The sequence below is a fragment of the Colobus angolensis genome, unplaced genomic scaffold, assembly GCF_000951035.1.
Source record: "Colobus angolensis palliatus isolate OR3802 unplaced genomic scaffold, Cang.pa_1.0 Scaffold102, whole genome shotgun sequence".
NCBI lineage: Eukaryota > Metazoa > Chordata > Mammalia > Primates > Cercopithecidae > Colobus > Colobus angolensis.
Window position 1 is genome coordinate 3,655,648 of NW_012111142.1, and position 22,269 is coordinate 3,677,916.

The window sequence follows — 22,269 nt, forward strand, 5'->3', positions numbered from 1 at the left end:
AAAAAAAAAAAAAAAAAAAAAATTCTAACTCTGACATTCGCAGGACTTTTTATCATTAAGAATATCTAAATCTAAAAAGGGAACAGTGCTTGAATCACATTTTATTTTATTTTTTAACAGAAAAGGTCTTGCTCTGTTGTTCAGGCTGGAATGCAGTGGCACAATAATAGTTCACTGCAGCCTTGACCTCCCAGGGTCAAGCCATCCTCCTGCCTCAGCCTCCCAGGTAGCTGGGACTACAGGCACACACCACCATGCTCAGCTAATTAAAAAAAATTTTTTTTGAAGAGACAGGGGTCTTGCTATGTTGCCCAGGCTGGTCTAGAACTCCTGGCCTCAAGCAATCCTCCCATCTCAGCCTCCCAAAGGTCTAGGATTACAGGTGTGAGCCACTGCACCTGGCCTTGAATCACTTCATTTCTTCTTCTTCTTTTTTTTTTTGAGACAGAGTCTCTGTCGCCTAGGCTGGAGTGCAGTGGTGTGATCTTGGCTCACTGCAACCTCCACCTCTTGTGTTCAAGTGGTTATCCTGCCTCAGCCTCCCAAGTGGCTGGGACTACAGGCACGTGCCACCATGCTTGGCTAATTTTTGTATTTTTAGTAGAGACAGGGTTTTGACATGTTGGCCAGGCTGGTTTCAAACTCCTGACCTCTGGTGATCCACCCATCTGGGCCTCCCAAAGTGCTGGGATTACAGGCATGAGCCACTGTGCCCGGCCTATTTTATTTTTAAAAATAGTTAAGAGATGGGGTCTCACTGTGTTGCCCAGGCTGGTCTCAAACTCCTGGGCTCAAGTGATCCACATGCCTCAGCCTCCCAAAGAGCTGGGATTACGGGTGTGAGCCACCGTGCCTGGCCAAATCACTCTTTTAAAGTTCGATGTTGAAAAACAAATACACAATTTGAAACTAGTAGGCCTTACAAAACCTAAAAAGTTAACACCAGGTAGCCCTAGATAAGGTCACACCCTGCCTAGATAGGGTCCCACCCTGCCTCGATAGTGTTCCACCCTGATAGGGTCCCACCCTGCCAATTCCGGGAAACAACCTCATGAGGTCCCACCCTGCCAATTCCAGGGGTCTCACCCTGCCTCGAAGTTCCCGGAATTATCAACTCCAGGAAAGAGCCTCATAAGGTTCTGCTCTAACCAATTAAACCAAGACCCCTTGCTCAGGCTATAGCTAGACCCAATCATTTTACGCCTTAAGCTTTGTTTGAATTTCGTGCCATAAGCTGTGTTTGAACTTGTGTTAGCCTATATAAACAGCCTGTAACAAGCAGTCAGGGTCCCAGGACCAACTTAGAGCTTGGGACCCTAGCGCGCTAGTAATAAATAACTCTCCGCTGTGAACTTCGTGTCGGTGATCCTTCGCGACGACCCCTGCCCAGGAGGGAATCGAGAGTTCGGTTCCAACAAATTGTCTAGAAACAAAGCCATATTTCACTGTGCGGGTAATATACCAAAGGTACACAGACAAAGAAAGTTAAGGATCTACTTTAATACAAATGTTTATAATTAATAATAACTGAACTCAGTTTACATAGGGACTGGGCAAAGTTCTTTATATTCATTATCTTAATTCACATGACAATCTTAAGAGGTAGATTTTTGTTATCACCACAGTGGAACAAATGAAGAAGCAGATTTAACTTAGAAAAGCTGTCATTTGTCCAGGGTCCCACAGTAAAAGATCTAAGATTCTAATGCCAAAGAACCAGCATCATTACTTTGCTATGGTGTCTTTTAGGTTTGGTAGAATACCTTATTTATAGCCTGGGATCTCTGGCAATGGTATCAGGGAAGCAAAATGCATAGAAAGAGGGTCCTAGAGACCTCATTCTCATTCATATCCTGGGATTCATAGCCTGGGATCTCGTTCATAGCCTGGGATCTCTGGCAATGGATCTCAGGGAAGGAAAATGCATAGAAAGAGGGTCCTAGAGACTGCATTCTCATTCTTTCTCCACTTCATTTGTTCAATTCCAAAAACAGTTCAAGTCTACCAATAATCCAAGATAAAGGATTTAGTTTTTAAGTTTTTCTTCTCTATAATTCCCAAGCCTGATAATAGCCCCAATGAATGAGTCTGGAGAGCTATCTTTTACTTCTAAGGATACTGCTGATAAAACCTCTAGTCAATAAGTATACATTTCTGAGAAGCGGACATTGAAGGACATCAGGGAGCAGTTTAAGGACTACCATGCAAACATCAGAAAAGGTAAGAGGCCTTGGTCTTTCATTTGGCAGAGTAGGATGAGTTCTCTAAGCTGTAGGATTTCATGCAAATTCAACACTCTGACAAGACCAGAGGGGTGGAGGGAGATAGAAGACAGGATGAAAGGATGGATTGATGGATAGAAGGAAATAAAAATTATGAATTAATATACTACCTCTGATATCCAATGTGCCTTATCTGGCTTCCTGGCTTATAAGAAACATATCAAATAGCTTATATTAATTAAATCTAGAAAGTGCCGGGCGCGGTGGCTCAAGCCTGTAATCCCAGCACTTTGGGAGGCCGAGACGGGCGGATCACGAGGTCAGGAGATCCAGACCATCCTGGCTAACACGGAAACCCCGTCTCTACTAAAAAATACAAAAAAACTAGCCGGGCGAGGTGGCGGGTGCCTATAGTCCCAGCTACTTGGGAGGCTGAGGCAGGAGAATGGCGTAGACCCGGGAGGCGGAGCTTGTAGTGAGCTGAGATCCGGCCACTGCACTCCAGCCCGGGCGACAGAGCGAGACTCCGTCTCAAAGAGGAAAGCGCCTATTTTAATAGTCATTAGTATGACTTTTCATTGGTTTATCTCCTATGTTAGACCATAATCACTAAAAGTCAATAACGATGACTGAGGATGTGTGAGCTCTGTGAGGACAGGGTTATCTCACTCAATTCTGTAAACTTAGCACTAAGCAAAGTGTAGCCGTTGAGCAAACATATGCAACCTATCACAGAAGAGCCACATCCACCAAAGGCAAGCCTGGGAGCAACATCACAAGATTAAAACAACAGGCAGAAGTCTGTCATTGAGGATTGGGTCCAGGTGTGCTTATAAACCTTCCCAAGAGGTTCACCCTCATCATTACCTCGGCATTTTAAAAGGTCGATTTAAACACAATGGGATGTTAAGTGAGATCTCCCTCTGTGATCTCAGAAACCATCTGTCTTGGCTTTAGAGAAACTATTTATAGCAGAGAGGACTGATGTGGTGTCAAGACCAGGTCCCAGAGACTTAATTCCTCTAAAGACAGCAAAAATATCTCTTGGACACACAACAAAGAAGACACAGAAATCTTAATTGGGAGGGTTGGAGCAGATGTTAAGGGTCACCAGAACTCAGGATGTCCTCTTTCCCCATGCCAGAGCTGGAGTCAGGATGCATCACCTAACCAAATGTGCAAAGGTTCTTCTGTACTGAGTCTCAATGTTTTCCACCATTTCCCTTTGATATGCTCTCATCTTTCTAACTTTCTGCTAGCTGGATGCCATCCCAAGACCTGACTGGAAAATGTAACCTACAATATCAGTTAGGTTGCACATTCCATGTCAACATTTGGAAGGGGAAAAAAAGGAAAAATTAAAGATTTGCATTGTGGTAAATAATAGCTTTATTTGTTAAAGTGCTTTCCAACCCCTGCTGTTCAGCCTCACTGAAATGACAGACAGGCCTATATATTTCTCCTGAGTCTAACTTATGGCTTTTGATGAGGTATCTGAGGTTAGGAAATAAAAGCTGTGTCCCATCCCTCATTTTTAAGTGGTGCTTATTCTTCCAAGGACAATGGGATTTACAGTTTCAAAAGGCAGAACTATATATTATGAACCTCAAGAAGCTCTAGATTTTTTTTTTTTTTTTTTGGCTGCCTCATAGTGGCAGGGAAAGGAGAGTACAGTATTTAGCAAACAGCCTCACATTCAGGTTGCAGAAAGTGATGGAATTCAATGGAAACCCTCAAGCTATCAGCCAGCAGCACAAATGAATGCAATATTGAAGACCCAAGAGTAGCACAGACACATCTTGTTCAGGTATGCCAACCAACCCAGGTAAAACAAAGTCAGATTAACAGCAGCAAAAGCAAAACCACAACTCATTCAGCTAGGCTGGACGTGCTGATCAAACTCTTCCGATTTACTACAGGAAATCTATTCCCATATAAAAAGCAATGTAAGGACTTATATTTACAAAAATAATCAGAAGGTTAATTTTCTGTTATGAGGGAATTCACTACAGAATTTAAACTGTAATTTCCCAGGATTATTGTTTTTAATATTCAGGAACACCTCCTCGGGAAAGTGTGGAAACAGGCCTTGGGAAGGAGCCATCACCCAATGTTCAGGGTCAACCAGTAGTTTCTGAATACTAGGGGCCTTGGTTTGACGAATATATATATATATATGTACATATTATATATATATATATATTCCACTGTTTATAAGATGTCTGATCCTCACCATAACTCAACAAGTCAGGAATATTAAGGTCATTTTGCATATGTGAAAACAGAGAGTTGGAGAAGGTACGCGCCATGGGCAGTTGCTCACTGTGTGCTAAGCATCCTATGAAGGTCATCTCTTTGATCATCCTAGTAAGTCTACAAGGTATTATTATCTCGGTAAATACAGCACGGAATAGACTGAGAGGTTAAGAAATCTGCCCCAGCTAGTAAATGGTAGAGAGGGAATATGACTGAGAGCTAAAAGAGAGGAATGGTCAGCATCACCTCTGAGTTTGGCTGAGGACGGATCATGAAACCCAGGGAAGACTTTATGGAGAGGAGTGGCTTAGAGGAGGTAGAGAAGCTTGATGGGAGCGGGAGGAGGGCAGAAGACAGCAAATTCAGGGAAGCAGGGCAAAGTCCGAGATGCTGGAGGGCGCATGTAGGTTTGGGGAACGATGGTCTGGTCCGGTCCTATGTTGATGGTATGTGAGAGCTTCTACATAAAGTGGGAGCTAGCTGGGTGGCTGGTGCTAGTCAAAGTGTTTCTGTGAACTGCTGAGAGACCAGATGACATAAAATTACAAAGAATTATTAAAAATACTAATAGAAGATACAGCACAGAGCAAATTCCTGTATGTATGAAGCCACAAAGCAGCTCCTGCTTGCAAAGGCAAGAGGAGAATTCAAGGACATTTCAAATTATCATGAACTCCAGAGAAAACTTTTACCAGTACTTTTATCAAGCTGAAGGAGACAAAATTCTTTCAGGTTCAGGGGAGGTGGTTCACTAGCAGGGTGGGGCTCAAAGCCAGGATTTTCTAGACTCGGCCCAAAGGTAGGAAAGGGAAGGACCATGACCAGCAAACATGTAAAAGGCATTAATGATCGGGACAGGAGGCACAGAAATTCTAGGCAGACAGGGGCAGATCCCCGGCAAAACCCCACCTTTGAGCCTAGAAGCCTGAAACCCTTGGTCCAAAGTGATAACATCGATCCCTGTTTGTGTGCTCTCTCCTGAATGGTTCTTTCTGAATAATATCTTTTTACCAATCGAACGTTGCCTTTCCCAAAACTACCTACGGCCCTCCCAGCCCCACATCCTGTGCCTACAAAGACCTCAGAGACTCACTTGGTAGAGGAGAGAAGTGGCTTGACTGAGGAGAAGCAACTTCACTTTAGAGGGACGGCTGGGCTTTGGAGGAGAGACGGCTTAACTTCAGAGAACAGCCGGCTGGACTTCAGGGAAGACTCCGCCTATGCCGTCCCCTCTCCAGCTCCCCTCTCCACTGACAGCCACTTCCATTGCTACATAAAATTCTTCTTCTCCACCATCCTTCAAGTGTCTGTGCAACCTAATTCTTCTCGGACGCCGGACAAGAGCTTGGGACTCACCCAGTGTGGGTACCCAAAAAAGGCTCTCACACTGGCCCTTTGCCCTCGCTGGCGGGGAGCAGCTGCCCCATGCAACAGGCAAGGGGCCCACTGAACTGATAACGCACCGCTGTCCAGGTACGGCGGAGCTGAGCATTGTAACATACTCTCTGGGGCTTCAGGGGTCACAGGCACCCCCACCTGGTCTGGCCGAGGGGACCCCACAGAGCCTGCTCCTGCCAGCGCCCAAAGCGGTCAGCTGGGTCCCGCACTCGCTCTCTCATGCGCTCCCTCCCACACCAGGCTGAGTGCCGCGGTCCAAGTAAACGGAGTACCCCTGTGGCAAGTCTGATAAAGGGGTCAAGAGAAAACCCCTGCATCATCAAGACCCTAGTTTCAATCGCCTATGCTGTTCTCGAGTTTCCTAGTGCTTTAGGGGACTAATGTTTATTACACAAAAGTAGAATAGGATCTCCCCACCCCCAACAGTACCACCACAGAAATGTTATATTACTGCCCAATGCGGAAAAAAAATAGTTTTATAGACCCTGATATATTTGTGTTATCTGGCATGTACAATTAATTGCTTACTAAATAAAATGGGCAAAAGAAATACCAAAATATTCATTTAAAACATATTCATTAACAAGAGTGATTGTCTCTAGGGAGAGGCCCTGGTGTTTTAGGAAGGATTGGTAGTGAAGGGCAGAGCTAGGGCAAAAAGGTAGGCGGGAGATTTATTTTTTACTTTTTTCCTTTTATGGTAACTTAACTTTGTATAAGATGCAGGTATTAAATACACACACACACACAATTTTCCTTTTGTGTCAATTTAACTTTGTATAATATGCAGGTATTAAACACACACACACACTGACACACATGCATTGATTAATCATGTCTTGACTAAGTCAAAACCCAGGAAAAGTTTTCATTTTAATCGTGCTACTGAGTAGTGATAAACAAAAGGTACTGAATAATGAAAAATCAATCATCCTGGCTAGGCATAGTGGCTCATGCCTTTCATTGCAGCATTCTGGGAAGCTAAGGTAGGAGGATCGCTTGAGCCTAGGAGTTCAAAACCAGCTTGGGCAGCATAGCAAGAACCCATCTCTATTTATTAAAAAAAAAAAAAAAAAAAAACACAATAAAAAATCAATCATGCCAGGAAACAGTAACATTCTAGACCAACTTCTAAAAAAAAAAAAAAGCATGAGTAGATATGAAAATGGTCAGTGTAAAATGAATCCTAAATTGCTGGGCTGGAATAATTCATGTATACTTTTTTTTTTTTTTTAACAAAGACAGGGCCTTGCTCTGTTGCTCAGGCTGGAGTATAGTGGCATGATCATAGCTCACTGCAGCCTGAAACACCTGGGCTCAAGTCATCCTCCTTCCTCAGCCTCTTGAGTAGCTGGAAATACAGGTGTGTGCCACCACGCCTTGCTAATTAAAAAAAAAGTTATCTGTAGAGATGAGGTCTTGCCATGTTGCCCAGGCTATCTCAAACTCCTGGCCTCAAGCTATCCACCTGCCTTCGTTACCATGCCGGCCTGATGTATACTTTTTATCTACCATTCCATTAAATAATGATGACGAGAATAACAATAGTTCCTACTTACGGAACATTTACTATGTGCGAGGCATCCCCTTAAATAGAGGTGCATGCCACTTCACTCACCTAATTTTTGTGTGTGTATGACAGAGATGGAATCTTGCTCTGTTGCCCAGGCTGGAGTGCAGTAGCATGATCTCAGCTCACTGTAGCCTCCACTTCCTGGGTTCAAGTGATTCTCCTGCCTCAGACTCCAGAATGGCTGGGACTATAGGTGTGTGCCACCATGCCCAGCTAATTTTTGTATTTTTAGTAGAGACAGGGTTTCACCATGTTGGCCAAGCTGGTCTTGAACTCCTTACCTCAAGTAATCTGCCTGCCTCAGCCTCCCAAAGTGCTAGGATTACAGGTGTGAGCCACGGTACTCGGCCCACCCAGATAATTTTTGTACTTTTTGTAGAGATGGGGTTTCGTCATGTTGCCCAGGCTGGTCTCGAACACCTGAGTTTAAGCGATCCACTTGCCTTGGCCTCTCAAAGTGCTAGGAATACAAGTGTGAGCCACTGCGCCCAGCACTGATGAAAATTAAACACTGAGAAAAACTTGAAAACTAGCTAGACTATGGATGCACATCTACTTATAATCACGTTTTCTCCTCATACTATGAAAAAGGCAAGTCTTGCAGAGTCATGGTGCAGGGTCAAAATTAACCTCAACAACTAGTTCTATGACTGGATACATTTTACTTCTAGAAACTTACCAAGGGTGTGTCTTTTCCTCCCACAATGCTGAGACCAAGCCCTGAACGTCCCTTGGATATTTCTATAATCATTTCCTGTCCAGGGACAATGGGGCACGTTGCGGGGTCCACTGACAGAGGAGCCTGGAAACCACCTGGAAAAGAATTGAACACAGCATGACCAGCAAGTAAGAGTTGCAGCTCAGCCTGCACATTCCATCACGTGGGGAGTGTGGGGCTTGCACGTGACAAACACCATGAAGCAAAAAGCTGGGTCATTCCTGCCTATTCAGCCAGGGATGACACTGCTGAGATTAAAATGATAACTCGCACCCCTCAACCCATCAATTTTACTTGGAAGTTTTAAATCTTATTTTGTTCATTTATATTTTTGAGACAGAGTCTTACTGTGTCACCCAGGCTGGAATGCAGTGGTGCAATCTCAGCTCACTGCAACCTCCACCTCCTGGGTTCAAGCGATTCTCCTGCCTCAGCCTCCCAAGTAGCTGGGATCTACAAACAGGCACATGCCCCCATGCCTGGCTAATTTTTGTATTTTTAGTAGAGACAAGGTTTCGCCATGTTGGCCAGGCTGGTCTCGAACTCCTGGCCTCAGGTGATCTGCCCGCCTTGGCCTCCCAAAGTGCTAGGACTATAGGTGTGAGCCACTGCGCCTGGCTAAAAGTTTTAAAATCTAAAAATACATCATGAAAATCTGTATGGAAAAATTACAATGATTAAATGATTAGGTTCATGAAGGCCTATGTTACAACGAGAATAAAGGCTGGTATAACAGGAGATTCTGAGCTATAGAATACTAATTAAGAAACAGTGCCTAAATACTTTCAATTAGAGCATATCAGATGAATTAAATTATTAAGATGTATAAAGGATATAATTGATAAAGTATGAAATACCTGAAAATAACAATTACCTAAAATTTATCCCCAAATATATTACATAGTAAGGCAAAATGTATTATAAACACAGGACTCAAAAATTACTTGTGGGGTTCATAGAGGAAAAGTTTATTTAAAAGTTATTGCTTTTTTACAAAGTTTTATTTTTAAAAACAATTGTTTTAGGTCGGGTTTTTCCAAAGAGTGAGGGAAAAAAATGGTTATAGGCTAAGAAAAAAATGTTTAATAACACCTGTTTATCCAGCATAAAATCTACTTACATGCATTTTCCAGATAACTGAACCTAACCTATTAAAAACTCAAAACATTCGGCCAGGTGTGATGGCTCACGCCTGTAATCCCAGCACTTTGGGAGGCCGAGGTGGGAGGATCACCTGAGGTCAGGAGTTCGAGCACAGCCTGGTCAACATAGTGAAACTTCGTCTCTACTAAAAATACAAAAAATAGCTGGGCATGGTGGCTCATGCCTGTAATCCCAGCTACTCAGGAGACTGAGGCAGGAGAATCGCTTGAGCCCGGAAGGTTGCAGTGAGCTGAGACAGTGCCACTGCCCTCTAGCCTGGCCAAGAAGAGTGAAACTCTGTCTCAAAACGACAACAACAAAACCTCAAAACATTCAAAATGTTGAATAGTTTCAAGAGATGCTCATACAAATCATAATCTCCAGAGAATGTCATATTTTCTGATCACTGAGTTTGATCACCATGAGTATTGTTTCCTACGTTATGATACAATTCAGGCAAGGGCTGATGAGAGAGGGCCCCATCTGCTGGTCAGCTGCAGCTAATGCACAGAGCTGAGATGAGATCCCAATGCTCATCAAACCTATGCAAAAGCAGGGGTCAGCGGACTACAGCCCACGGATCAAGAATGGCTTTTACACTTTCAAAAGCTTGAAAAAAGATCAAAAGCAAAATAATGTCTCAAGGCATGTGAAAATGATATGAGTCTAAATCTCAGTGTCTGTAAATAAAGTCGTATTGGAACACAAACCCACTAATTCATTTATGCCTAGCCTACGGCTGTTAGCGTACTACAATGGCAGGGGTGAGTAACTGCAACAGAGGTACAGAGGTTGTGTGGTCCATAAGCCTAAAATATTTACTATCTACTTCTTTATAGAAAAAGCTTGTCAATCACTGGTATAAAACAAAAACAGGCTGTCGGTAAGCCTGTGGGGGTTCTGCTCTAACTAAGTGATAATCATGGTCTTTGGGATGGAAAGGTTTTGGAGTGGCAGAGAGCCACAGTTGAGTTCCTAAGCAGGAAGTTAACAGGAGGGTGAAAGTGGAGCTCACTTCTCATCAGAAAAATGTTATTTTTCTATTAAAGAGGCTGTTAGAGAAACTACATGAACAGTGTGTGTGAGGTGCCCAGCCCAGAGTCTGGCACATTGTGGATATTCACATATCTGCTGTTCCTGTCCATATGGGATTGATCAATCTAAAGGCCTCCTGGTTAACAGCAAGAAATTCAGTGACACAACCATAAAAAGTGCCATATTTAGAAGTAACCTATGGCCAGCCTACGGTGGCTAGCACACTACAATTGCAGGGGTGAGAAACTACAACAGAGGCTGTGTGGACCACATCCTAAAATATTTACTATCGACTTCTTTACAGAAAAAGCTTGCCAATAAAACAAAAAGAAACAGGCTCTAGGTAAGATAGAGGCAAGGCAGAATATTAAATTGTAAACCAAATTTGTCTCTAAATCTTTTTGCAGCATGTGTATTTTATACTACATTTCCCATTAATGTACAATAAAAACGACATATGATAGTGGCACACTTTCATGGGTGCTTTAAAAAGTTTATATGGCTTTTAGGCCAGGTGTGGTGGCTCACGCCTGTAATCACAGCATTTTGGGAGGCTGAGGTGGGCGGATCACCTGAGGTCAGGAGTTCGATATCAGCCTGACCAACATGGCGAAACCCCGTCTCTACTAAAAATACAAAATTAGCCAGGCATGGTGGCTCACGCCTGTAATCTCAACTACTAGGAAGGCTAAGGCAGGAGAACCACTTGAACCCGGGAGGCGGAGGTTGCAGTGAGCCGAGATCACACCACTGCACTCCAGCCCGGGCAACAAGAGCAAAACTCCGTGACTAGCATAGTCTCCTCAGCAAGAAGAGAGAAAAAACACCTGGTGAGACATCCTGGAGATGGAATTTCTTTTCCCTCCTCCACGTCTGCCTCACCCTAGCCAGTCCTGAGTCAGTCTTTTTATTTACTTCTCTCATGGAATCCAGCCCCAAACCTGGCTCATACCAAGTCCTCAATAAATGCGTGGTAAGTAGATGAGTAAATGAATAAAATTTCTTTTTTTTTTTTTTTTTTTTGAGACGGAGTCTCGCTCTGTCACCCAGGCTGGAGTGCAGTGGCCGGATCTCAGCTCACTGCAAGCCCCGCCTCCCGGGTTTACGCCATTCTCCTGCCTCAGCCTCCCGAGTAGCTGGGACTACAGGTGCCCGCCACCTCGCCCAGCTCATTTTTTTTGTATTTTTTTAGCAGAGACGGGGTTTCACTGTGTTAGCCAGGATGGTCTCGATCTCCTGACCTCGTGATCCGCCCGTCTCGGCCTCCCAAAGTGCTGGGATTACAGGCTTGAGCCACTGCGCCCGGCCATGAATAAAATTTCTATAGATTCAACTGTAGGATGATGAACTTCATTTATTTATTTATTTATTTAACCATGAGAATGAAAACCAGGAAGGATGCTGAATTTCTGTCATCTGAGTATAAATAAGTGATATATATTACCAAAACTCAGCTCGTCTACCTCCATGGTCAGCATGCATTGTTGGTAAAGTGCCAAGTATACATATTTAGGGCATTATAGGCCAGACTGTCTCTGTTGCAACCACTTAACGCGATCATTATAGTGTGAAAAAACCCACTGACAATACAGAAATAAATGAGTGTCTATAAACCTGCATTTGTGGAAACTGAAATATGAATTTCATAGAATTTTTGATAAAATGTTCTTTGGTGTTTTTTCAACCTTTAAAAAGTGAAAACCTTTTTTAGCCTGTAGACCATACACAGCTAGCTGGTAGGCCAGAATGTGACCCATGCGCCACAGTTTTCTGACCACATGTATCAAGTGTTTTAGTACAACTACAGTGCTTTAAAATGGTACCTGCCAGATGAACTTTTTTTTTTTTTTTTTTTGAGACGGAGTCTCGCTCTGTAGCCCGGGCTGGAGTGCAGTGGCCGGATCTCAGCTCACTGCAAGCTCCGCCTCCCGGGTTTACGCCATTCTCCTGCCTCAGCCTCCCGAGTAACTGGGACTACAGGCGCCCGCAACATCGCCCGGCTAGTTTTTTTGTTTTTCTTTTTTAGTAGAGACGGGGTTTCACTGTGTTAGCCAGGATGGTCTCGATCTCCTGACCTCGTGATCCACCCGTCTCGGCCTCCCAAAGTGCTGGGATTACAGGCTTGAGCCATCGCGCCCGGCCCAGATGAACTTTATGAAGTTAATATTTATGAAAAAATATATAAAAGACAAATACCACAAAGATTTCAGGACTGCTAAATTAATGTAGGGTTATGCTTTGCCGTTGGTGAGTACTGTCTTTTAAAGGGTTTTTTACTGATGTATACTGCACAAAAACAAAGTAGGGCTGGGCACAGTGGCTCACGTCTGTAATCCCAGCACTTTGGGAGCCTGAGGCAGGCAAATCACTTGAGGACAAGAGTTTGAGACCACCTTGGCCAACATGGTGAAACCCTGTCTCTACTAAAAATACAAAAATTAGCCGCGCATGGTGGTGGGCACCTGTAATCTCAGCTACTCAGGAGGCCAAGGCAGGAGAATCACTTGAACCTGGGAGGCAGAGGTTGCAGTGAGCTGAGATCACCCTCCTGCACCCCAGCCTGGGTGACAGAGTGAGACTCTTTCTCAAAAAAAAAAAAAAGCAAAGTAGAAATATCTATTATTCATTCTATTTTCAACCCCCAGTCAACATAATTCAAGCCAGGAATTTAAAGAGAGAATGTGAATACCAATTTGGTTAAGCATTGAAAATCAACATTCCTCAAACAGCTTATAGCAACATTTGCAGGACTAAAAATTGGGTTTGATAGGATTTTTAAAGAGATATTACTCAAGACCTAAATATGATCTCTTGTAGAGATCACAGAAGAATAATACAGAAGCCTCAGATTCAAATAACATTTACCAAGGTCCTTTTTTCTTCTTTTTTTTGAGACAGAGTCTCACTCTGTCACTCCAGGCTGGAGTGTGGTGGTGCGATCTCAGTTTACTGCAACTTGTGCCTCCTGGGTTCAAGCGATTCTCCTGCCTCAGCTTCCTGAGTAGCTGGGATTACAGGCATGCGCCACCATGCCCGGCTAATTTTTCGTATTTTTAGTGGAGATAGGGTTTCACCATGTTGGCCAGGCTGGTCTTGAACTCCTGACCTATTGAGGTCCTTTTCTGTTCTCGTGCTTTTATATTCAAAAAGCAATAGGCAATAGCGACGGCAGAGAGGAGGAAAATGGTGTAGGAAATGAAGTGGTCTATCCCAGCCCCAAAGCTAAGGAAGCAGAGGAAGCATCCAAAGTCAGGCTTCCGCCTCCTGGTCCAGTTCTCTTTTTAGGACATTATGATCCCTTGCCTTCTCTAAGGCTTAATGAGCCAGATCTGCTCAGGGAAAGAATCATACCATAGCCTGTGAAGTCTGCGTCTGTTGAGTGGTATGATGAATCTGGTGCTAACGGTATCTCTTGTGAACTGAAGGAGACTTTTGTTGGATATTTTTGCTGTTTCATCTGGCTGACAGCCTACAAAAGAAAGGAAAATTAGATGAATATCAAAAAAGAGAAAGGTAACAAGAAAATACCTTCAAACTGGTGTATTGTTGCCAAAACAATGGTGCACTCCAATGATGTTTTCTGAGAATATAAGGTTGGAGGGTGGCAAGAAGTTAGGATAATTTATGCTCATTCCTCATGCTTCCCTATTTAACTTTACAACTAAAATGCTTTGATGAAGGGCAGATCAAGGAAGGGAGGAAAGATAAAAGCTGAAGATACTCTGTCAGTGTGATCTGCACATGAAGCTGGGGGTGGGAGGCAAAACAAAAATTATTTTGCAATTTCTACTCATTCTGATGAAATCCACAAGAAGCCCCTTTATCTATGGACTTTGAAGTGACTTATCTGTCTTGTGTACATTGAAAAACAATCTACGCTGGGGATGTTTAGAGCATCAACATTCTCTATTTCTTCTGGACACACTAGAGTCAAAGACGCATTTGGTAGGTTAATTAAGCAAAATGAGGGGCAGACAAAGAAAACCAACATCTACTGAAAGCCTACTAAATGCCAGTTACATCAGTGACATTTAATTCACATAAAGGAACTGTGCTTTATTCACCTATGATACCCAGTGCTTGGAACATAGTAGGGACTCAATAAAGTGCTTGATGAATGAATGAACAAGTGAATGAGTGAAGAAAGAAAAGCAAAACTGAAGACATGAGAAACTCAGGGTAGAAAGTGAACTTGTAATTCAGTGAAGGTATGGGGCCTTTACTGTGTGAGTTTGGGAAAAATTAACTTGTAATTCTGGATTTTTGCTGACAGTACCTCCAATGAATATTAATATTAAAAAGCTAAGAGGCCAGGCACAGTGGCTCATGCCTGTAAACCCAGCACTTTGGGAGGCTGAGGCGGGCGGATCACCTGACGTCAGGAGTTCGAGACCAGCCTGGCTAACATGGTGAAACCCCATCTCTACTAAAAAAAAGACAAAAATTAGCCAGGCATGGTGGCTTATGCCTGTAATTCCAGCTACTCTGGAGGCTGAGGCAGGAGAATTGCTTGAACCCAGGAGGCAGAGGTTACAGTGAGCCGAGACTGTGCCGTTGCACTCCAGCCTGGGCAACAAGAATGAAACTCCGTCTCCAAAAACACATACATACATACATACATAAATGCATACATTCATAAACTAAGAAAAACTAAAAGGACTCCTTGCCTATTTAACAGGCAGTTAAGAAATATAGGTAGTAACCTGACCCGCCTTCTGGATCTGCAGTTGGCTAGGGAACCCATTCCCAGCTGGAAGAGTCGGGTAGTCAGGCTGCCCCTGGAGTCTAGAAATAGGACCCAGGTAACTGCTCCAGAACTGTAACTGTAACTGTAACACCTCAAGATTCTGTCAGTGGAAAGCTGTGCCTCAATATAGGGCATTGTGCAGTGTGCAGTAACAACAAAACAATACCACCCATTGTGCATATGCACTGGGCTTTCTAGTTTCCAAAACACTTTCACATCCATAAATTCATTCAATCACATGAACAACCCTGACAGTTAAATATTACTTTTTTTCTTTTTGCAGAAAACCAAGCATAAATGTCAAGTGACATATTTGAAGTCACGCGGCTAATTAGAGAAGGAGGTAGAATTGAAAGTCAATAGTTGAAGAATGCTACAAGCTTAAAGTGTTTATCAAACAGCTGATAGGCAATGATTCTATGGATGTTCTTTTGTTTTCTCCTGCAGTTTTTCTATCACTGTCTTCTTTTTTTTTTTTTTGGACAGGGTCTCACTCTGGCAACCAGGCTGGAACAGTTGCGTGATCTCGGCTCACTGACGCCTTGATTTTCCTGGGCTCAGGTGATTCTCCTACCTCAGCCTCCTGAGTACCTGGGATTACAGGTGCACACTACCACCCCTGGCTAATTTTTTGTATTTTTTAGTAAAGATGGGGTTTTGCTATGTTGCTCAGGCTGGTCTTGAACTCCTAGACTCAAGCAGTCCACCCACCTGAGCCTCTCAGAGTGCTGGGATTACAGGCATGAGCCACAGTGCCCAACCACTATCACCATCATTTAATACTGACTAAACAAAGACTTATTCAGTTACACATTTATCAGTGATTTTAAAAGGAAGGAAGTGGAAAAGGACAAATAAGGGGTTACTATAAGAAAACTGAACATTAAGAGGACTTAGATATCCAATTATTCTAAGGACCATATTTACTAGCCTCATTGAAGGTAGTGTGCCAATAGGCTAAGTCCTGGTCAATGGGATGTAAACAGAAGTGAATGTATAATTTTTAGGTCATTCTCCTAAGGAGAAAGATCCTGCCTTCCCCTTCCCACTGCTTGGAACGCAGATGTGTTTGTAATAACTGAAGCAGCCCTCTTAAACCAAAGAATGGGTGCCACCATTTGAGGATGCTAGAGTAATCAAATAAGAATAATATAGTAATCAGATAAGAGGTGCTTGGGTCTGTGACACTTTGGAGACACCATATCATCCCCCAACTGACGACACACAGATTCTTATGCTAAAGAGAACTTGCAGTAATTGAGCCTGTATCTTAACTCACACAGTACTTACATCCAACTTACATTTTGTATCACCTCGAGAAAGAACATGGATTCCCCACAAAGCTGGGTGCAAGCTGCAGAGTTCTTTTATGAAAAATCATGCGACTTTAAAAACAGGAAAGCACTAGAGAGGGCAGTCTAGATTACCAAATTATGACATTTCCATTGCACAAGATGATTGTTGCTTTTCTTTATATCCCAGTTTCATGTAGCATCTGGTGCATAATAGGTCCCTGATAGATATTCGTGGAATTGAATTCAATTTAACAATAAGGAAGCAGTCCATAGAATCCAAGTGAAATGTCCAAACATATATACATAGAGGCAGGCCTCCAGTTGTCAGTATGTACGGTGATGGATAAAGGAGTGTTCCCATGACTCATTCACTGGCACAAAACCAAACTACTATGTAAGAAAGATCAGAAAGAATGGATTTGCTGTTGTATGTTACCGTATTATAAGAACTGAGATGGACTTTATAGGTCATCCAACCTAACTAAACCTGTGATTTTCAACTCTGTTTCATAATACGAACACCTACAGAGCTTTTAAAAATTACAGATGCTAGGATCCCCATCACAGACAAAATAAATTAGCATCTAGGGGTGTGGAGCCCAGGCAAGTTTTTTATTTATTTATTTTTTTGATTGAGACTTACTGCTTAAGACTTAATCTTTTAAGAAACCCCGGCTTAATCCATGGTTTAACTTTAAACGATGTCTCAATTAAAAAAAAAACAAAAAACAAAAAACTTGCCTGGGATCCGCATCCCTAGATGCCAGTTTATTTGGTCTGGGATGAGGGTCTTAGCATTTGTGACTTTTTAAAAGCTCCCTAGGTGTTTCTATTATAAAACAGGATTAAGAACCACTGGTTTAGTTGTAAAACACCCTTGTAGTTGTATCAAAATTGTACTTGTTAGTGTTTTTCTAGAGAAAGGATTTACATTTCATCAGGGCCGCATGATAGGAAAATAAAAATCACTACTCAAAAGAAGGTATATGTTGCTAAGTTTGCTATCACTAATTAGCTGTGTGACCAGAGACAAGTCACTTGACTGCCCCATCTATAAACGGGTGATACATCTGTATATTGCAAGGTTGTTGTAAAGATTAAAGGTAAATAAATAAACCCATCACTGTGCCAGAAATAATTTAGGCTCAATTAATAACAGCTATTAATGCTTTTATGTCCTTTTAGAACATATCAATACATGATCGGCCAGCTTCTGATTGAAAACCTTCAGGGATGGAAAATTCCACTTTCCTGAAGAAGCTCATTCCATTTTGGAGCAACTCAGAGGGTGGGAAGGTTCTGTATAATGAGCTGCCAGCCTCACGGCACATGATGCCCACTGACCTCGGAGCCATTTCTCTTTGGAAGCCACAGAAAGGGCTTAAAATCACTTTCCCAAAGGAGAAAAATTTAGAGGTTTATGTGCTCATTGTTCTGCAAGAAGAAGAATGTAAGATGTTATTTAGGATTCGCCCTAGCTCTAAAATTCTATGGTTGTAATATTTTAGAGGTGTTTGTTATGTGCTTGAGGTAGGTGGGAGTATATAAAGTTTTGTTTGTTTGCTTGTTTGTTTTTGAGACAGAGTCTCGCTCTGTCGCCCAGGCTGGAGTGCAGTGCTATGATCTCAGCTCACTGCAACCTCTGCCTCCTGGGTTCAAGCCATTCTCCTGCCTCAGCCTCCTGAGTAGCTGGGATTACAGGTGGCTGCTACCACACCTGGCTAATTTTGGTATTTTTAGTAGAGATGAGGTTTTGCCATGTTGGCCAGGCTGGTCTTGAACTCCTGACCTCAGGTGATCCACCTTCCTCAGCCTCCCAAAGTGCTGGGATTACAGGCATGAGCCGCTGTGCCTTGCTGGGAGTATACAAAGTATTAACACCTTCATGGTATTTGCAAATACATTCAAGCAAAACCTGCTTTTAAATTAAAAAAATTATAATTGGCCAGATGCAGTAGCTCACACCTATAATCCCAACATTTTGGGAGGCTGAGGTGTGAGGACTGCTTGAGCCCAGGAGTTTGAGGGTACAGTGAGCTATGATTGCACTACTGTACTCCAGCCTGGGTGACAGAGTAAGACCCTGTCTCTTAAAAAAAAAAAAATTGCTTACAGGTTTTCAGTTGAACTGAATTTGGTTATTTTTAAGGTTCATTCTGTATCTATTTTTTTTACTTTGCGTTTTTAGCCTATAATTTAAAAGAATTTTCAAAGGCATTTTCTTTGGCAATGTTTGAAATATGTATTTCCTGTAAGCTCTAGTAATCTATAGTTTCTTAAATATAAAAATAGCTAACATAGTAACAATGTATACTTTTAGACACATAAAAGCGTAGATTAGTACATAGATATGAAAATCTGGACTTAAGAAAAGCAAGGAAAAAGCTCAGCAGTAACAAAAGTATAAAAATTTGATAAAAGTTTATAGTTCTTTAAGAGAAGTTCAATTCAAATGTAAGGAACATTAAAGTGGAATTATAGAAATTCTTCCATTTGTAATTTTTATTTCTAACATTGTATAAGACATGGTGCTCTCAGAAATTTTTTTGGAGATAGAGTCTCATTATGTCGCTTAGGCTGGTCTGGAATTCCTGGGCTCAAGCAATCCTTCTGCCTCAGCTACCTGAGTAGCTGGGACTACAGGTATGTACTACTGCACCTGGTTAGATAGAATTTATTTAAGTGCAAGGGTGTTTTCAGGGATACCACTTATTTATTTATTTAAAGACAGCATCTTGCTCTGTCACCCAGGCTGGAGTGCAGTGGCGCAATCTTGGCTCACTACAACCTCTGCCTCCCAGGTTCAAGTGACTCTTATGCCTCAGCTTCCTGAGTAGCTGGGACTACATGCATGCACCACATCTGGCTAATTTTTGTATTTTTGGAAGAGATTTTTGTATTTTTAGCAGACGTGCTATGTTGGCCAGTCTGATCTGGAACTCCTGACCTCAAGCAATCTGCCTGCCTTGGCCTCCCAAAGTCCTGGGATTACAAGCATGAGCCACCATGCCCAGCCAGGGATGCCCTTGTAAACATCTGCTTATGGGGTTGGGACAGAGAGGTGAACACAGGATATTTGCATACAACTTGCACAGAATCAATGATACAGTTGTGGCTTGATTTCAGGTTGCATGACACTCCACAACCTCGGTCAAGTAATAAAAGATCTGATCTCATTGCAATCACCTCCTTTTCTTTTGGAACCCAGTCTATAATGCATGCTACTCCAGTAGAGCAAAACCTGAAATACAAGTTGTGTACATTGTCAGGTGGGTATTCCAGTGCCTTCTGCTGATCTGCTACCATGCCCTGGCCAATCATCTGGGACATGTCTTCCCGAAATGTAAGACACAACTAATTAGCAGCACTGGAGGGCCCAACTGCACTTTCCAATTTCAGCAGTCAGTACATTTAACTGGGCTTCAGTCTACTACAAAAATGACCAAAACACTCGGCAAAAAAGTTTCATTCACCCACTGGACTGACTTAGAAATGAACGCAGCATTGTCATTTCCAAATGTCTTTTCAGCCCTTTCAGATCTGTGAGGCCTTAGACCTATCAGATTTCCCCTCCCCTCCCCTCCCCTCTTCTTTCTTTCTTTTCTTTTCTTTTCCTCTCCCTTTCTCTCCCTTTCTCTTTCTCTCTCTCTCTCTCTCTCTCTCTCTCTTTCTTTCCAGGGTCTTTTTATGTTGCTGCTGGAGCGCAGTGGGCTCTTCACAGGCATGATCTCACTACTCATCAGCACAGGGGTTTTGATCTGCCCTTTTTAGGTATCTTGGTGGTCCCTCCTCCCAGGAGGTTACCATACTGATGCCGAACTTACTGTGGACATCCAATTGGCAGAGCTTGTTATAGCCTCAAACTTCTGGGTTCAAGTGATCCTCCTGTCTCAGCCTCCTGGGTAGCTGGGACTACAGAAGCAACAACACACTCGGCCAGATATCCTTTGATGGTCATTCCAGCCAGAGTTTTTTCTTTTTCTGTCACACTAATATCCCTATAAAACTATCTATTCAGGGCTCAAATCCTGAATTACAGTTTTTTCCCCTTAAGACATTCAATTAGAATTAAAAAACGAACAAACAAACAAACAAACAAAAAAAAACAACAAAAAAAAACCCACGGCTACAGAAAATACTGTGAGATAAAGGTAAGTTAGTTCTAAACTCCACGGAGGAGTGCAGAATCCAGACTTGGGAGAATCCAAACTGCCTAAACATGTGGAAAGCTGAAGCATAGCGAAAGGGCAGTTTATTAACTGAAATAAATAACACCATCAATAAATTGACCAGAATGTTCATGTCCGCCTCCCATCATATCCTATCTTTTTTTTAGTAGGCACATTTTCAGGGGAAATTATCATATCACGGTTCACTTTAAGGCATAAACTCCTGCAACTGGGCTTGGACAAAGCAGGGAACAGGAGAGACTGGTTTGGATAGGAGAAAGCATGGGTTTCCTCTGTCTTCTTGGTAACATCTGAGAGACACCCAGGTTGGTGAGGTGTAGTACACAGAGAGCAGGTAGGTAAGCTGATCTGGAAGATAAGGATAACTTGTATAATGAATGGAATGCTAGGAGTTTGTGATCCTAGCTCTTCAACTTAAGAGTTCTGCAAACCTGGCCGGGCGCGGTGGCTCACGTCTGTCATCTCAGCACTTTGAGAGGCCAGTGGGGGCGGATCACCTAAGGTCAGGAGTTTGAGACCAGTCTGGCCAATACAGTAAAACCCTGTCTGTACTAAAAATACAAAAATTAGCTGGGTGTCTGTAATCCCAGCTACTCGGAAGTCTTAGACAAGAGAATCACTTGACCTAGGGAGGTGGAGGTTGCAGTGAGCTGAGATTGCGCCACTGCACTCCAGCCTGGGTGACAGAGCAAGATTCTGTCTCAAACAAACAAACAAACAAAGTGTTCTACAAACCTGTGAAATAGGCCATGGAATAAGAAAAACACCCAACACCAGGTGGCCATGGGTGATAGGTGGCCATGGGTAATTGAGAAAAACACCCAATGTTCCCGGAATTCAAACAGAAAAACAATTCCAGGAAAACCCCCCATGCGTACAAGCCCCAATCATCTCGCGCCCTAAAGCTTTGTTTGAATTTCGCACCTTGTTTGAATTTGTGGTGTTTTGCCTTTATAAGCAGCTTGTCACCAACGCTCGGGGTTCCCTTGGCCATCTTTGTGCACGGGGGACCCTAGCGCGCTAGAAATAAAAGTGTCTCTCTGCTGTGATTTCGGTGTCGAGTGGTCCCTCGCGGCGACCCCTGCCCAGAGCGGGACTCTTTCGGGGGTTCCAACATTTGGTGCGTTGGCCGGGAATCGGGATCGTTCGGGGACCCTCGTCCTGTCCGGCGGAGACCCACTCGGCCCGGGCCATCAACTGCTGACCGGACGGACAGACTCTATCAGGTACTTTTGTTTCATTCTGTAGTGCCGGCTAATTCTGGGGAGCGCTCCGCCTAAATTAAGTGGGGAAGGGGGACAGACGTGTCCGGCACCTTCCCACTTACACCCCGGGGGACGCCCTGGCGGTTGTCTGGAGGAAGGCTGACGCCTCCATCAGCCTCCTCGAATCCGTAGGCAGGTCTTCCCTGCCATCTGAATCTTTTGTAAAACTGTGGCGCCTTTCTCCAGCCGCGCGGCTCCTCTGTGTCTGTTTGGTCTCCATTTATATTGTTGTCCTTTTGTTCGTGTGTGTGTACGAGTCTCTGGACAGAGCTATGGGACAAACACTGACGACTCCTCTATCTTTGACTCTGACCGACTTTCCTGACGTTCGAACGCGAGCCCACAATCTCTCTGTAGAAGTCCGTAAGGGACAGTGGCAAACCTTCTGTACATCTGAATGGCCCACCCTCCACGGCGGGTGGCCCCG

General features: G+C 43.2%; 1 protein-coding gene across 1 annotated transcript in view; it reads right to left on the reverse strand.

Annotated features, from left to right (window-relative positions):
• The window catches only part of INADL (InaD-like (Drosophila)), a 472,039-nt gene that overhangs the window by 71,492 nt on the left and 378,278 nt on the right, over positions 1–22,269 (reverse strand). The window contains exons 32-33 of the mRNA XM_011941560.1: positions 13,697–13,814; positions 8,129–8,262 (exon numbers count right to left, since the gene is read on the reverse strand). Of these exons, the coding sequence (XP_011796950.1) occupies positions 8,129–8,262; positions 13,697–13,814 (252 nt within the window). The remainder of the gene's footprint in view (positions 1–8,128; positions 8,263–13,696; positions 13,815–22,269) is intronic.